Below are 18,468 nucleotides of genomic sequence, written 5' to 3'. Positions count from 1 at the left end.
TAAAAACTTCTCTCTTAACACTTAATGAAATGATAGAAAATACTATCTGATCTGCTTCAGGTTGTTACTTATTTAAGTGCAGGGGTGGGAAATATAGTAGAAACAGATAACAACATATAGGGTTGATTTACCAACGACATACAGTGCCTTGAAAAAGTATCCATACACTTTGAAACTTTCCACATTTTGTTGTTACAACAAAAACATAAATGTATTTTATTGAGATTTTTTATGATAGACCAACAAAAAGTGGCACATAATTGTGAAGTGGAAGGAAAATGATAAAAGTGTGGTGTGCATTTGTATTCAGCCCTCCTGAGTCAATACTTTTTGGGGATGTCTCTACCAGCTTTGCACATCTAGAGAGTGATTTTTTTCCCATTCTTCTTTGCAAAATAGCTCATGCTCTGTCAGATTGGATGGAGAGCGTCTGTAAATAGCAATTTTTAAGTCTTGCCAAACATTCACAATTGGATTTAGGTCTGAACTTTAACTGGGTCATTATAACACATGAATACGCTTTGATCTAAACCAGGCATGTCCAAAGTTCGGCCCAGGGGCCAATTGCGGCCCCCGCTCCAGTTTAATGTGGCCCCCCTGGTAATTTGAATATATAGTGGCCCAGATTCAAGAAGCACTTGCGCCCGCGCAACCATAGGTTGCGCGGCGCAAGGGCTTACTTGCTCCGGTGTAACGAGTGCTCCTGATTCAGGAACCTCGTTACACCGACTGCAGCCTAGGATGTGACAGACATAAGCCTCCTTATGCCTTCACATCCCAGGCTGCATTCTTGCGTTGGCCGCTAGGGGGCGCGGCCTTTGTGATCGGCGTATAGTATGCGCACGCAAGGTACGGAGTTTCCGTACGGCCACTTTAGCATAAGGCTGCTCCTGCTAATAGCAGGCGCAACCAATGCTAAAGTATAGCTGCGCTTCCCGGTCGCGACGTTCAAATTTTACGTCGTTTACGTAAGTGAACCGTGAATGGCGCTGGACGCCATTCACGTTCACTTAGAAGCAAATGACGTCCTTGCGACGTCATTTGCCGCAATGCACGTCGGGAAAGTTTCCCGACGGAGCATGCGCTGTTCGCTCGGCGCGGGAGCGCGCCTAATTTAAATGATTCCCGCCCCCGGTGGGATCATTTACATTAGGCAGCCTTACGCACGGCTGATTAACATATCGCCCGCGCAATTTACGGAGCAATTGCTCCGTGAATCGCGGGCAAAGCGCAATATTTGCGTGGGCGCAGAGAAAAATTTTTGCTCTTTGCCCACGCAAATATTGCGCGATTCTACCTGAATCTGGGCCACTGTATTTATCGGCGCTGCCTCGGAGGGCAAAGGGAGGGGGGAACGAGTGCTGTCAAATTACATACAGCAGAATCTCCTGTTTACTCGGTGGCATCTGTAATAGGAAGTCCTGTCTGCTGGGCTGCCATTGGACGACTCCTTTGTCTATCATAGGAGGCGGGACATTGTATTAAAGAGGCTGCTGTGTAAACAGGAGATTCTCCTGTATGTAATCTGATGGCGCTCGTCCAGCCCTCCGAGGCTGCAGATGGGCATCGATCAGACTGCATTCATGGCAATGGAGAGGCTGCATTCATGGCAATGGCAAGTCTGCAGATGGGCACTGATTAGGCTGCATTGATGGGCAATGACCCTTATTTTGCTTCACAGTTCTTTATTTACATTTTTTTTTCCCTGAAACTTCCTTCCCAAAGTGAAGGTGCGTGTTATACGCCGATAAATACGGTATATCCAAAAAACACACCCAAGCTCATCTCTTGACCACACACAGCCACAAAGGCAAGAGAATTCTTGTTGGGCAGTGTATTAGTACTCGGACAAACACACGTAGACCAAATTTTTATGGTTCAAAGAATGTCAGGCAAAATGGTCGGCCCTTACGCATGTTCACTTCATCAAATCTTGCCCTCTTTGAAAAAAGTTTGGGCACCCCTGATCTAAACCATTCCATTGGAGCTCTGGCTGTATGTTTAGGGTCGTTGTCTTGTTGGAAGGTGAACCTCTGCCCCAGTCTCAAGTCCTTTGCAGACTTTAACAGGTTTTATTCTAAGATTACTCTGTATTTGACTCCATCCATCTCCCCATCAACTCTGACCAATTTCCCTTTTCCTGCTGAAGAGAAGCATGCCCACAACATGATACTGCCACCACCATGGTGTGTTCAGGGTAATGTGCAGTGTTAGTTTTCCACCACAGATAGCGTTTTGCTTATAGGCCAAAAAGTAAAAAACGTTTTCATCTGGCCAGAGCACCGTCTTCCACATGTTTGCTGTGTCCCTCACATGGCTTTTCACAAACTGCAAACTGGACTTCTTATGGCTTTCTTTCAACAATGGCTTTCTTCTTTCCACTCTTCCATAAAGGCCAGATTTGTGGAGTTCACGACTAATTGTTGTCCTGAGGCCAGATTCCCCCACCTGAGCTGTGGATCTCTGTAGCTCCTCCAGAGTTACCATGGGCCTCTTGGCTGCTTTTCTGATTAATGCTCTCCTTGCCCGGCCTGTCAGTTTAGGTGGATGGCATGTCTTGGTAGATTTGAAGTTGTGCCATACTCTTTCCATTTTTGGATGATGGATTAAACAGTGCTCCGTGAGATGTTCAAAGGTTGGGATATTTTTTCTAACTTAACTCTGCTTTATCACTGACCTGCCCTTGGCTTTCTTGATGCTGTTTGTTCACTAAGCTTCTCTAACAAACCCATGAGGGCTTCACAAAACAGCTGTATTTAAACTGAGATTAAATTACACACAGGTGGACTCTATTTACTAATTAGGTGACTTCTGAAGGCAATTGGTTCCACTAGATTTTAGTGAGGGGTATCGGAGTAAAGGAGGCTGAAAAAAATGCACGCCAAAATTGAAAACCATTTATCATTTTCCTTTTACTTTACAATTATGTGCCACTTTATGTTGGTCTATCACATAAAATCCCAATAAAATACATTACATTTTTGGTTTGTAACATGACAAAATGTGAATAATTTAAGGGGTGTGAATACTTCTTCAAGGCACTGTATAGACCAGGGGTATGCAACCTGGGCCCCTCCAGCTGTTGCAGAACTACAAGTCCCATCATGCCTCTGGGAGTAATTGTAACTGCCAACTTTGCAATGCCTCATGGGAAATGTAGTTCCACAACAGTTGGCGGGCCCCAGGTTGCCTACCCCTGGTATAGACTGTGCAGTTGCATTTATTTACCCCAGCTTAATTAATGTGGTGAAACATCAATCAGGTGCAAGGAAAATAAAAAAAATGTGTTTTTGCTTGCACACGATTGGATGATGGAAATCAGCAGAGCTTTACCACAACATTTGATTGAAATGTTCATTTTATTTGTCTTGTAAATGTGTATAAAGATAGATATAAACGACAGATTTGTTGCACTAGAAAAAAAGGATAATACATGGATAGCTGCTTACACAATATTGTTGGATACAATAATAGAAATAGTGGGTAAAGATGTAGCGCTAAAACAATGTGGTTGTAAACAACAAGTTCATATAAAGTAACCTCAAACTAATAAGGCTACAGAATGGATGAGAAAACAGTCCATCATTGAAGAAAAACATTGATTTAAAGTAAGGGCAAGAGCCGTCACCAACACCCAATAAAACTGACCCTTACCGTCAGTGTATGGGATATATACATATATAGTAATAAGGTGGTAAACACGATTTCTCCTATTCACCAATCGATTCCTCTTTTCCACAAAAAAACAATCCACTACTTGGGAATGATGTCCTTCTTCTACTGATCACTTAACTTAATCACAGCAAAGGCACGACTAAAGATATGCTCCAATAGTATGACATATGCAAGGAAATGAAAGAAGAACTCGAATTGTGCAGACATCCAAAAGAAGGCCAAATATAGATATAAATATAGATATGATAGTGTGATCAGCACTGAACGAGTTACTTTAATTTATGCAGGGAAGGGGAATTCTAGCCAGCAGTGATACAGAGAGTCAGTGGCACCGTTTACAAGGAAATCTTTGAAGAAGGATTTCTGAAGCCAGCTGGCACTGCAGAGTTTGTCTCAGCCAGCTCTGACCTGCAGCCCCACCTGCTGACTGCAGCAACGGGGCTCTTCATAGCCAGGCCAGCTAATCATGATAGATTGCACCTGGCTAAGGGAATGTCAGCTCAGTGCTACCCTGAAATCCACCTATCATATGCACCATGCAGAAAACAAGACAGAATAATAATGGAAAATGGATCTGCTAAAGAGCAACGCTGCCCTACATTTCAGCCTGACATTTACAAATAAAATATTTGTAGTGGAAATGTTCTTGGCTCTGTTAGATTATAACAAGTCATAGTACATAGTAGCATAGAATATATCTGTTTAATATCCACCAGCACTGTTTAGATCCAAACTGACCATGTAATATAACTAACCTAAAAAAATGTGAACCCAAACTGTGGTTACATATTCTTATCAGAGCATCTTCCCAAAATTGGTCTGAACGAAGAAGAAAGCTTTGCATTTGTGTAGAGGCTCAAAATTTCAAGTCCTGAACTACTAGCCTTAAGGGTTACTCACCACCAGTTGCTCCACCCAATTCCTACCCTGCACCTCCCCTGATCCCGTCCCTAAACACACCCTCACAAATTATCCCATGAAATTACACTTAAATGTTTTATGCAGAATTAAGTTACAAAACAAAATATTAACCACTTCCGGACCGGCTCACACCGATATACGTCGGTACCTTGAAGAGGAATATCGTTGTTAGGGCAGCAGCTAGCTACCATAACCCTGGTATCCTCTTCTTCAGTGAGCGGTCTGCTTTCCGATAAAAGTGGTCTCTGTGGATTCTCCGCAAGATCACTTTTGTCTGCGGCGGGAGAGGCCTGCCGCTCTCCGGTGCCCTCCGCCGCTTACCAGAGCCGTCAGTAGCGGCGCAGAGGATCGGGTCCTCTCCCTGGCTTTTAAAAAAAAAAGTGTGCTTGTAAGACCACTGCATAATTACATGGTAGCAGAAAGTACTACAATGACCACCATTTTATTCTCTAGGGTGTTAGGAAAAAATATATATAACATGTGGGGGTTCTAAGTAATTTTCTAGTAAAAAACATTTTAACTTGTATACACCAAATCTCAGAAAGAGGATCAGTCCTTAAGTGGTTAACAACAACCTTACAGTGCCTATCAGTGCAGCCTTACCAGTGCCAATCAATGCAGCCTCACCTGTACCCACCATTCCAGCCTTTAGCTCACCTGTGCCCACCATTGCAGCCTCAGCTCACCTGTGCCCACCGTTGCAGCCAGGGCCGGTGCAAGGATTTTTGCCAAACCCCCCCCCCCCCCCCAGGCACGCACACACATACATACACACACCATACATTATGTCTGGGCTCCATTAAGCTTTAATGGTTATGATGCTTAAAGTGATTGTTTAACTTTTTTATCTTTTACTGAGAAAGATAGCAAACTATTTTGTAAAGTGCATTTTATCAACAGTTGTTCCATAAATGTACTATTGCTGGTATTTGTAGTCCTCTATAGCTGCTGGTATTCTGCATTGCGTTGTATATAATGTACTATTGCCGGGATTTGTAGTCCTCTATAGCTGGTGGTATTCTCTATTGCGCTGTATAATGATTATACTGCGCAATGCAGATTACCACTGACCAGTTATGGAGGAACTACAAATCCCAGCAATAATACATTATACAGCGCAATGGAGAATACCAGCAGCTATAGAGGACTACAAATCCCAGCAATAATACATTATATAGCGCAATGGAGAATACCAGCAGCTTAGAGGAACAACAAATCCCAGCAATAATATATTAACCAGCCTGTATAATGTATCATTGCTGGGATTTGTTGTTCCTCTATAGCTGCTGGTGTTCAGCATTGTGCTGCTGTATTATACAATGCACAATACAATACAATACACAACACAATACAATACTAAATAACACAACACAATGCAGCATACCACGTGCACTTTCTCTTTGTTATATTACATACCGCTCCCACTTCAGCCAGCTCCCGATCCCGATTCCCGTTACGAGTCTGATGTGTCTGGTGTGGGTCACCATGAGAGGGTGAACCGAAACCGCCTCCTCGCTCGGTTCCAACTTCCAAATCTGTGCATCGGGCGGCTCCCGAGTCCCTCAACAGGTCACCGTCGCCTTGAGGATGACGCCGCACTGCCTGCTGGTCCGGACCCCCACAGTATAGACACCCCCCTTAGTGCAGACCCCCCATCAGTATAGACCCCCCCTTAGTGCAGACCCCCATCAGTACAGAATCCCCGCTTAGTACAGACCCCCATAGTATACACACGCACACCCCCCTTAGTGCAGACCCCCCATCAGTACAGAATCCCCCCTTAGTACAGACCCCCACAGTATACACACACCCCTTAGTGCAGACCCCCCATCAGTACAGAATCCCCCCTTAGTACAGAGACCCCCGCAGTATACACACTCCCCCTTAGTGCAGACCCCCCATCAGTACAGAATCCCCCCTTAGTACAGAGACCCCCGCAGTATACACACCCCCCATCAGCATAGGCAGCCCTCTCCCCCCTCACATGTCCATCTACTTAAAATAGTACAGTACACGTACAGACCTCAGAACCGCGGGGCAGCGGACATGTACACACAGCAGTGTCCCTCTGGCTCCTCCTCCTCACTTGATGTAAACAGAGAGGAGGAGGCGCTGGCAGCTTCAATCCGCTCCACAGAGCGAGGCGCTGATCAGTGTGGGGCAGCGGGCTGTGTTAGCACACCCTCTCAATTTTCCGCCCTGTCCACGGCCGGAGCCGTAAGGCAAGTGCACATGTTGCCTTGCGCTAGCGCCGGCCCTGATTGCACCCTTACCTGTGCCCACCATTGCAGCCTCATCTGTGCCCACCATTGCAGCCTCACCTCACCTGTGCCCACCATTGCAGGCTCAGCTCACCTTGGCCCACCATTGCAGCCTCAGCTCACCTGTGCAGAGGATCATAACAGGGAAGAGAGACTGGATAAAGAGGAGAGCATGGGAGTACAGAGCAGGATATCCACCTGTTACAGCTTACATTAGAATTGCCTCCGCTTGTAATTACACACAGTGCCTGTGATAGACAGAACAAGTCCCAGCATTGGACCGGCGTTCTGTCTTTTACAGACGCAGGCCAGTAGGCAGGGCTGTGTGTAACCATGAGCAGGCAGCAATTGTAATGTAAGCTGTAGGCATGTGCAAAAGGAAAAACATTGTTTTGTTTCATTTCGTTTTAATTCGTTATTTAATTTCGTTAAGTTAGATTCGTGACATGTGTTAAATTCGTTTTTCGGAATTCGTTCGTTTTCGACCGAATTTCGAAAAATCAGGTCGGACTCGAAAATATTTTGGACCGGATTCGATAATATTTCAATCGGATTCGAAAACAAATTCTATTCGAATCGAATTCGAAAACAATTCGATTCGAAAACAAATTTGAATGAAAATTGAAAGCAAATTTGAATCAAAATCTAAAAAATATAAATCGATTTCTAAAAAAGAATACAATAAAATAGAATATAAAATAATAAAACAATAGAATGAAAATCAAAGAATAGTAAAGAACAGAATGGAATTTAATAGAATGTAATCAAATACAATAGAATATGACCTGGCTTCTTCTATCTTCTATATATCTTCCATTTTCTGAAATTCAAAATTCATATAGAATGAACTCAAATTCGAATAGAAAAATATACGAGGCAAAAGAGACCCTTTTTAAGTCCATCCTCTTAAAGGCACATCTTGACTTTATTGGGATCTTGCTTGCTCATGTTATATGAACTTTTTTTAATAGCGTTCGACTATTTTGTACTTTATTAATCTGGGGTGTTGTAAATTGGCCTGGAGACTCAGAGGCATAACTAGAACCTTCAATGCCTTGGTGGAAGAAACCATAAAGGGCCCCCCGACCTCCAACCTGGGCCCTTTCTTTTTCAAGCTGTCCCTCTGACAGAAGAAAGGAAGCAGTAATTTCCAGGAAAAAAAGGCACAGAAAACTGTCAAAAGATCCAACACTTCCTCACTTCCTTTTGTTTGTGCTTGTAGGAAATATTTCCCCATCACTTCCTGTCCTTACTGTTAAGGGGAAATCTTCCCAACAGGGATGACAATAACAATTTAACAGAGGTTCTAAATGTTTCTAGCTCAACCCAAAACAAAATAAAAGGCTTTGGCTAGGGTTGGGCATTAATATCACCTTATGACATTGATGCTATATTAAAGGTGGCTATTTTCTAAAACTCTGGGTATTTCTAAGCACCAGCTGCAGTAAGATGATGTTCACGTTCCCATCTCTTCTGTTTTTTTTTTTGGCAGAAAATGTCAAATGATTTGGAGTTTTAAAGTATTCCTTGTCTAATCCGGCAACCTTTCCTAGCTGTGTTAATGCCTTACTAGTAAACAGTATAATCTGAGTTTATTCACAGTTCAACCATCCTTGCTTGCAGATGTCTGGCTGCAGATTCAAGATCAATTCTGATAAGCCGTTAGTGTTCTGAACTACTCACCATTTTCTGAGTCCAAGTAGTTTATTTAATGCTGCTATGCGTTTATAGACACTCTGTGTCTGTGATAACAGCCTTTTGTTTTGTGTTACCAGTTTACAGACTGTCTTTTTATTTTCAATCTGCTACTATAACTGCTGTTTATTATACCCTTAGTCTCACTTAAAGCGAAGCGGAACTACACTGCATCTGAGCACCACCAACCAAAAACACTATTTAATCCATTTTTCATATTCAAACCAACCCCCCCCCCCCATAATAATTTATGTCTCCATGCTTTAGCGTTTCTGGCCATGGCCAACTTGAGTAAGGGCAGATGATTTGTGTAGCATTTACTTTGTGGAATTCATCTGCCCTTGGCATAGGCATACAAGCAGGAGGGTTTACTTAGCTGAGAAGCTTCTGAAGTCTCCTGGGATGTATGACATCATTTGCATAGGCCTGGCCACCAAAAAACAACTGAAGAAATGTAAAAAAAAAAAAAAGCAAATGTGCTACTAAAGCTAACTAGGGCTCTGCATTCAGAATATGGCGAAAAAAACAGACATCTTTCATAAATATTGAGAGAATGCAGTAGAGGTTGGGAATGCTGATTTAAACTTGCAAATTATGCAGCTTTGTCAAATACTGCCATAGCCTTGCTTTACTAGTCTTGCTTACCACTCCTTAGGTCCATTCATTTTAGAAAGGGAAATAAACAAATCATGATGTGTCAAAGCAAAACCTCTGATAACCTACCCACTCACTTAAATAAAGTGGGGCTCTATGGCCAAGAACAAAATACATATACAAAGTAAGTCGACCGACAGAGCTGCCCTAAGGACCATAACCATGAGCCACCGGGGTATGGTAACAAAAATAAATGCCAAATACAATCTATAAAAAATATATCAAACTTTAATTCAGTACAAAAAATATCAAGATAGTAAATATGAAGACAGGAACCACCTACAATTTTAGAAAGGCCCGGCTTTGCTCTCCATTAATAAAAAGATCTGGGACTTCAAAGAAATGGCATTTAATTTTTGAAAACGGAGTCTGATTGGACTTGGGTTATTACAAAACTAATATTATTGTTTTTATATCCTCCATAATCTTTCTTTCCAGTAGCATGAACTTGGCTTCTGAATCTAAGAAATCAATAAGAGGCAGTATTTTTAGATGGAGTTTGGGCAGAATAAAGGTCTAGCTTCATTTGACACTTTGATTACATATTAGTAATAACTTATGCTTTCCCTTTTTACAGATTGGAACTTAACTGCGAGGTATGGAGTGAGCCTCACAACGATAAATTGATGGATAGCCAGGAAGATAGAGACTCGGCTCCACAAGCAGCCAACACTCTTCTTATTAATGGGATTACTGGTAAGTTCATTTACAGTCTCCATATTTTCCATACTAATCCTGGGGAACCAAATAAATGATTGAACACTATGGTTAATTTATTTGCCCAGATTAATGAAAGATGATTGAATTGTTTAACCATTTCTGCACTCAATGATGCCTAATTCTAGCATGGTTCCAGATAAGTACCTGCAGCTTTTTTCCTGCTCCCTACATCTCTTTCTAAAATATGTTTGTTTCTTTCCTCCTCACTTACATGAAAAACAACTCCAAAAAGTGACAGTTATGTGACCCTTATAGCCCTTTAAAGTGGGTTTAAAGGCACACAGTTTTTACCTTTATATATTCTATGCATGAAGATAAAAAACCTTCTGTATACAGCAGCCCCCCCCAACACCCACCTGAGCCCCCTCTCGATCCAGCGATGTCCATGAGAGCCTTGTTCTCCAGGGTACTCGTGCTCCTGTTTGGCTCCCGCTGCTATCAATCACAGCCAGTGAGGCAATTAGGAGACAGAGGGGTGGGGGTGAGCCAAGGTAGGAGCCAGGAGCCCCGGGGTATCACTTTAATTCTTTCCTCTAGGACGGAAAAGAACAGTGCACACATGACAAAACTGTGATGTGTTTGTGTGTTGGTCACTATCCAAGCACACAAGCCATTGTGACTGTAACTGTAGTGGTCAGGAGGATTAAAAGAGGTGTGACCATGGCTGCCTGTGCTAGGAGGAAGGGGTTGGATGAAGAGAGGAAATGTTCAACCCAGAAGCACAGTGGTGTGTAGTAGGCAGTCATTGAAGAGTTCAACATAGCAGGGAGGAGGGGGTGAATTTGAAAGCAAAAAGTTACATTCATATATTCCTGGGAAAAAAGGAAGCAGAGGAAGCTGGAATTAAGCTTTAAATTAAGCCATCATTTATTGTTTGTTTCCCCCTAACCATCTTCTGGCAATCCCACCTCATTTGTCCTGGTTGTCTTTTCAAGTTTCACCCTAAAGTCACTCTAAATGCCACCATAGCTAAAACATCTAGTCAAGTGTAGTTGTGCTCTGTGTGTGAACTGATGGTTATGTAAATGTCACCACAGGGTATTTTTTATGATCAGCTGATGACTTGTTTTAGAATAAAGTACAAAATCCCTTTAAGAACTCTGTAGTGCTAGCTTTTCACAAAAATAAAAAAAAAGAAAGAAATCTGGCATTTTACTAAACAAAAAGAGTTCTAGTAAAAGAAAAATGTCACATGAAATCTCTGCTCTCCTGCCAACACAGGGTAAATAAGGCTTAGATATGACTTAAAGGACACTCCCACACATAAATAATGTCATAATGGGTGTTTGTATACTCATGTCAGATAATTATTGATCAAGCCTATATTGAAATATAATTAGTTTACATACCTAGGGGTCCTTTCTCTACAATGTAGAGGCCATTAACAATCGTTAACAGTCATTTACTTGAATGGCTGTTAACGATCATTAATGGCTTTTGCAGTTTAGTGACTGTGTATTGATGTTTATATACATTTATACAGTAAGCTGCATGGGGAACAAAAGCACTAAAACATTGCATCTTTCTCCCTGTTGCAGAGCCGCATGATCCCGTAGATGATGTGAAGTCCTATGATGCTGCAGATGCTTCTGTCACATTCCCAGCCTTAACACAGAAAGAACTCCATGCCTGTCACAGAGCATTGCCACCAATCATTTCCAAAGAGCCCTGCTTGCTGGGCCCTCCTTCCCCCCTGAGGCTATCAGATACAGCTGAACATGTTAACAGTGATCCTTCAGCTCAGGCCATATCTCTGACAACCTGTGCTACCAAGGGCCTAAGTACTTGGTCTTTGCCCAGTGAAAGTGAAAAAACGCCTTTTACCATCATGGAGCCTGGAGCTATGTCAGCTTTGACTGGTGATTGTTTGATGCAACAAAGTCGGACCTGCTTAGGTTGTTACATAGAAACAAAAGATGGCGTAGACTCAGAGCCTGGTGTCAGTTTGAAAATGGGAGATATAAGTAGAGACTATGACACTTGCCCAGTTACGGACATGGGAATTCAGTGCATGAGTACCGGAGACAGCATAAAATATGGAGATCAGCTGCTTTCTGATCAGCTTTTAAGCTTTCCTGTTCATAAATCTCAAGAGGCTGATAAAAGGGATCAAGACAAGTCTGACAGTGAGACAGAGGACCCTACCCAAAAGAATTATTATGAGGGTCTGCTACTGGACAAATGTAATGGAGATGAGGCTCTGCTGTCCAATCCTAACCAGGAATGGGGCTATTTTGAGTCCTTTATTAGTGAGAGTAAAATTGAACTGTTGGACCTGTGTTCTAAGAATGAGCTGTCTGTTAATTTGTTTTCAGAAGAAGATGTAGACAATTACATGTTTGATGATGATGATTCCACTCTTGGAAGCGATGTGTGCTCTTTAAAGATCAGGTATGAATCATTTCAAGATAATGTAAGAGAAAAGACAAGTGCTCTACAAGAAGATGCTCAATTCAATTTCTTCCCAAGCGTCTTCACAAACTGCACCAAGAAGGAAAGCAAAGTGTCCAAGAAAAGGGTAACAGACCCTTCTCAATTCAAACTTGAAGAAGGTGGAATATGGGAAGAAGATGAGGATGAAGATGAGGAAGGAGAGAGTGAGGGCATGAAATCTACCTTGAGCAAAAGTTGTAGCAATGTGGATGTGGTGCAGTATATTAGCACAAAAAGAAGCCACTTTTTGGATTCAGTAAATTCAGCAGAAGACTCTGGAGAGTACAGCGATGACAGCTCATGCAGTGAATCTTCATATGATGTACTGGGAGACATCAAGGACTGTACCAGATATCTATCACGTGAGCATTCTCACTCCCTAATCCAGCCAAATTATGGACTAAGGGTGAAAAGAAAAGTCAGGTATAGCGATGACTACTTGTATGATATGGATTCTCTGGAGAATGAGAAGGTTGTAGAAAAGAAAGAAGGTGCACCAGATGGACCCAAAGAAGAAGATGATGATGACTGGTGCCCTAAAAAACGCAGGAAAGTTTGCAGGAAGGAGCCACCAGTCATCATTAAATACATAATCATTAATAGGTTCAAAGGAGAGAAACACATGCTTGTCAAGCTTGGTAAGCTTAATACAGATGAGACCACAGTTACTCTAAGTGATGACCAGCTATCAAAATTTCAAAAGCTTGCACCTCGCAAGGACTATTGGGAAGAAAGAAGGCGAAACACATCAGCTTTGAATGCACAGAGAAATCTTAATGGCTTAGAAAACACCATTCCACCAAGGAAGAGAAAAGGACAGCTAGCAAACCGGCATAGATTACAACGGATACAAACTATTGAACAACCAGTGGGCAGGGAGATGCTTTCTTCTTATGATCGTAGACAGGCATGCAGCAGTAAAGATGATGCCAGCCTTAATGAGTTGCATACATTAGCCCTAGAAACTCCAAGCAGTGTAAATGGATTACATTTGGCTGACATTGCAGAGGTTGCCCCTGTGAGGTGTAGATCTTTAGAAAGGGAACTTAAGTGTGCAGACAGGAAAGTTATAAGGAGAATCAAGTTTAAAAGTGAAGCCAGGTTAAAATGCAAACAGCTCAAAATTGAGCAAGCAAATGCCATTAATAATACAGAACCAGTGGAAAACTTCCCCACCATGGAGAACCAGGACTCCATAACGCTTCTAAAAGAAGAAACTGTTCACAGTACACCAGATTCTTCCCATTCTTCGCAGTGCCATGCTGATAATGAAGCTAAAAATTCTCCTTTTCTGCAAACCACCTGCTCTCCTGACAAGCCATTACCATCTGCTCACATCAGCACCAATGTACCAGTTCTCCCTGGTGGATATCTACAGACACTCTTAGATGCATCAGACTCATCTTCTGGCACTGCTATAACATACTTTGCCCCTCATCCCTTGGGGCAGCACTCAGTTAACATCATGCAGACAGACAAACAATTCAGCTCACTACAACTTGCAAAAAGCTGTGTTCTTTCTCCCCCTTCAGAATCTGAACTGCAGCAGTCACCCCATCACTTAGAAATGGAGCAGAGCTTCCCAGACATGTGGCATGACAAACCTCCTAGAAGCCAGACTGAGTTTATATCAAACCTAAGGGAAGTGTCCATTATATCCGGAGATTTTTCTGGTTCAGCAGCTGTATCAGGTGCAGACATCACAGCCTTGGGATATAGTCAAGATCATCCAAACAGCACTAAACAGCTGTACCACAAAACATACTTGCAAGAAGGCCAGATTCAGCAGGATGACTCCTATCAGACATGTCATTATTATAGTGGAGATAGCCACTATGTTCTGCAGAGGGGCACGCTTAACACAGACAATGGAAGGCTTATTAGTTTTGACTCAGTAGGCTCATTGTCAGTTAGTTCTAGTAATTACAGCTCTTTAAGCTTGAAGTCTTGTGAAAAGGATGGAGAAGATGAAATAAGTGATGATTTCTTGGCCCACTGCAGTCCCAAACTTGTAATTCAGCAAAGCATTGACGAAATCACACCACTGAAGGAGTCAACTGATCTCCTTGATATCTCTAACTTCACCCCTGACAAATTTCGTCACTCATCACTTTTAGAGATGTCTCCACCTGATACGCCCAATCTTTCTCCTCAAATCACAGGTACAGAGGGGAAATCAGTAGGAAACCTTAAACCTTTTCAGAATGGTACCCAAGCAGTGCTTAATGGATTAGAAAAGACCAAATGGAACTGTACAGTTCTTCCTTCACAAGAGCAAATTAACAGTGGCTTTACACTAAACAATCACCAGTTTCAGTTTCATATGTTTAATGATGAAGACTCAGTTACTGTGCCGGATAAAAACACATGTCTGCCAGGATTTGATGAGTCTTCGGTACCCATCCATGCTATAGGCAAAGCCTCAAAATCTAAAAAGAAACTTTCTGCCACCAAAAATGCAGGTGCCAACCAAAGCTCTACTCCAAAAAGTAGCAAGAAGAAATCCCCCAAGGCTAGCAAGGGGGTAGATAAAACACAGACAAAGGCCCCCCGGCAAAATGGTTCCAAGTCATCTAAGAAAGGTAAAAATGATAAATCCCTGACTGCTGGCAGTGGATCAGATCCAAAAAATGCTAGCCCTGATAAGCAGACCTCAACTGACTGTATGCAGATTTTTGGGCCTGGCTCATCCAAGGCAGGGAAGCCCCCAGCTGAGTGGACGCATGATAAAGGTAACAATTCATGGCCTGATGTTAAGGGAGGAAATGCTAAGAATATAATTGATGATGATCAAAGAGAGTTTGAGGAACCTTCTAACATTCTTTCTAACATAGCTTCTGGTATGGCTGATGTACAGAGGTTTATGATGGCCTCGATTGAGCCATTTTACAGTCCTATGGGTCACAGTGACATCCCAGACGTATTAGTGTCTCCCGAGTCAAACAGTCTAAAATTGAAAACATTGAAAATTTTGGCTAGTACACCACAGGATTTTAAGAAGAAAGTAAATGGCAGCTCAACGGGGGGCTCCAAGAAGTCATCCAACAAGGGCTCAGGTAAGAACAATGCTAAGTTTGGAGTTTTTGACCCAAGCTGCTCACTAAGTTATGGAGGCAACCTTCATGCAGCCTTTTTTGATAAGAACTTTGGAAATCTTGGTATTTTAACCAATACTGTACCAACCCACAAAAAGCTGTACCGTCATAAATCAACATCTAAATCACTGCGTGATGAGAACTGTAAAGGTAAACGAATAGACCAAGCACATAAGGACCCAATGGTCACAGCTGCATTTGAGAAACTGAGGTAATGTTGCACCAAATGTTGTCTAAAATGCATTTTTTTCTTTTCTTCACTTGCAAAGCCTGCTGGTCTTTTTTTTCTTTCGTTTTCCCTAAACAATTCTTAAAAAAAGGCTAAAGCTGCATGTAAGCCACTGCCTTGCAATTAAAAAGAGGCTGCGCATGTCAAATGCTAACAAGCTACCTAAAATCACTGGTTCTTGACTAGGCCGGGTTTTGCAATGACTAACAACAAAAAAAACTTCTATTTTCTGCTATCTGGCTTCTTTATTTCAGAAATACTTTTTTGTGCTTCTTTGTTTCTAACGCAAAGATTTTCTTTATCAAAACACCTTGTAAAAAAAAATTAAAAAGTTCCAGAAGGAAATATATGCATTGAAATGCCACAATGTGGAGTCTAAAGGATTCTAAACACACATACTTCGATTCATGTGGTCCCACAATGTGTTCTTCAGCTCCCCCTGCTGCACATTTGAAAGATCTGCATAGGAGAATCAAAATGCATATAACTGTTTATAGCCCCACCTGTTGTATTGAGCTGATACAAAGCATTTTTTCTCGGCAGGAATTTAAGAATACATTCAAAGTGGAAAAAAAAACATTTTGGATTTTTGAAAAAAAAAAGACATTTTTTTTTTATAACTACATTGATGTTTATGTTTTGTTTCTTTTGAATATATGCCTTGTGGTTTGTTGATCTGTTAAGTGCTGAAATCCAGGGTTTACATTGTGATGATTTGTTGAAGGGCAGCTTAATCTGGTATTCTCTGTGAAAGACTGTTTTAAAGTCATACTGTTGTACAGTAGTTAATGCACTATTACAACCCACAAACTAAATGAAATTGTGCCAAACTCTGATCTGTGACTGTACATATTTTTATTATATATAATATATAGAATCAAATATATATTACTGCATTTCATTGGTGGGTATTCTCAGTCTGGATCTGAGCCTTTTACTCTACTGCAAACATTCCAAAATAAGCATACAATGTCACCAGAATTGTAAAGCACCTAACTCGCTGGGTTCTAATGATTCATCAAACTGCATTCTCAACGTAGCAAAACTAGTGCCATATTTTCTTACCTCATCTTAGTCTGATTGCTAGAAACATAATGTTTTAAAATGTTTATTATGATATCTTCTATATACCCGAGGAAGACCAAAGGTGACAGAGATTCGCTTTCCCTTCTTCTTATTTTATATTATAAACACTTCAGCACTAAAATGCAGAGCAATATGCTGCAAGACCCCAATATTTGATGTAATCAAAAGGGGCATAGCTAATCACAACTACTGCACAAACATTTCATTGCTGATGCCAGTATTTTATGTAAAAATGCTTCCTAAAGGCTTCACACAGAAGGCCTTTTCCACCAACGTCCTGTAGCCTAAATGGAGAGGGCGCAGGGGTTTTAGCATTTGAGCAGGCATGTCTATCCAGACTAGTACAATAGACAGCATACATGTTTTCAAGTTATTCAGCACCCAAGAAAAGAATTGTAAAATATATATATATAAATATACTTTTGAACAAACATGCTGCAGTAGATAAAATGATAAACATACAACTTATAGATTTTAATCACATTTTGATGTTTACATTTTGTTGATCTTTTGACACTTTATGTCATTGTGTATTAAAGGGAAGCACCAGTTTTACTGAAAAAATAATAATATCCCTCCAGGTCAACATTTTATTGATTTTAGAAAACTATATAGCAGATCATCATTTGCTTTTGTTCTGCAGATATTGACCTAGCCAATACAAATGCAGCTGCTGAAAAAGAGTGCTAAGTGTGGGGGTCTGCTTATTATATTCACATGAACAGTCCCAGTGTTGTCATAGAAAAAATGAACCAGGATTCCTTTAGACGTGCAGCACCTTTGCAAGTATCTTACCAAAGATAAAATACTTAGTGCAGGACATTGCTCAGGCTCTGTGAAGACTTTGGGGGAAACCAGTGAGCCAATTACAAGAGCAAGGGGGTGTAAATGATGGTAAATTCCATTTACAAACTAAGTACTATTTCCATGGTTGCAAAGAAGGAAAATATGATATTTTAGCAAATCATTACTGGTTGCAGATTCAAATGTTTTATAACATTAAATTACAAAATGATTTATGTAACAATTATATATGATCCTAGTCTTTTTTTTTTATATTAATTACTGCAAAAAAATATATTAAAGGAATTTACCACTGTTATAGAACAATAAATTAAAAAGTAAACCCATAGGAATAATTTTACAATTATACGCCTATCTAGGTAACCCTATTGATGAGATACTCTATCTCTATCTTAGACAGCATATTAATTGGTTGTCTGCTTTATTAAAACAAAATAAAACACAGACCTGCAAATATACAGACTTCTTCAGCTACATCAGCTGTTTTTTACCAGCTAGTTTGAATGTGAAGAAAAAGCTTGACCATCACGAAGAGCTCAAATCCACTGGTGTGGATAAAGGAAGTGGTAGTTGGCAAAGGGATAATAACTTTGTTTTTTTCATCTATTCCACATGTACAGTGCTTTGAAAAAGTATTCATACCCCTAACATTTCCCACGTTTTGTCATGTTACAACCAAAAACGTAAATGTATTTTATTGGGATTTTATGTGGTAGACCAACACAAAGAGGCACATAATTGTGAAGTATAAAAAAATGATATATAGTTTTCCAATTTTTTTACAAATAAATATCTGATTAGTGTGGCAATCATTTGTATTCAGCCTCCTTTACGCTGATACCCCTAATTAAATTCTAGTGGAACTAATTGCCTTCAAAAGTCACCTAATTAGTAA

The 18,468-nt window shown here is 41.0% G+C and overlaps 1 protein-coding gene across 1 annotated transcript in view; it reads left to right on the top strand.

Annotated features, from left to right (window-relative positions):
- NEXMIF (neurite extension and migration factor) overlaps nucleotides 1-16,519 on the top strand; it is a 419,265-nt gene extending 402,746 nt beyond the window's left edge. The window contains exons 5-6 of the mRNA XM_040323988.1: nucleotides 9,784-9,902; nucleotides 11,465-16,519. Coding sequence (XP_040179922.1) covers nucleotides 9,784-9,902; nucleotides 11,465-15,669 — 4,324 coding nt within the window. The 3' untranslated portion in view covers nucleotides 15,670-16,519. The remainder of the gene's footprint in view (nucleotides 1-9,783; nucleotides 9,903-11,464) is intronic.
- Nucleotides 16,520-18,468: the final 1,949 nt, after the last annotated feature.

Source organism: Rana temporaria, chromosome 9 (assembly GCF_905171775.1).
Source record: "Rana temporaria chromosome 9, aRanTem1.1, whole genome shotgun sequence".
Taxonomy (NCBI): Eukaryota; Metazoa; Chordata; class Amphibia; order Anura; family Ranidae; genus Rana; species Rana temporaria.
This window is presented reverse-complemented; position numbering and strand designations above follow the sequence as displayed.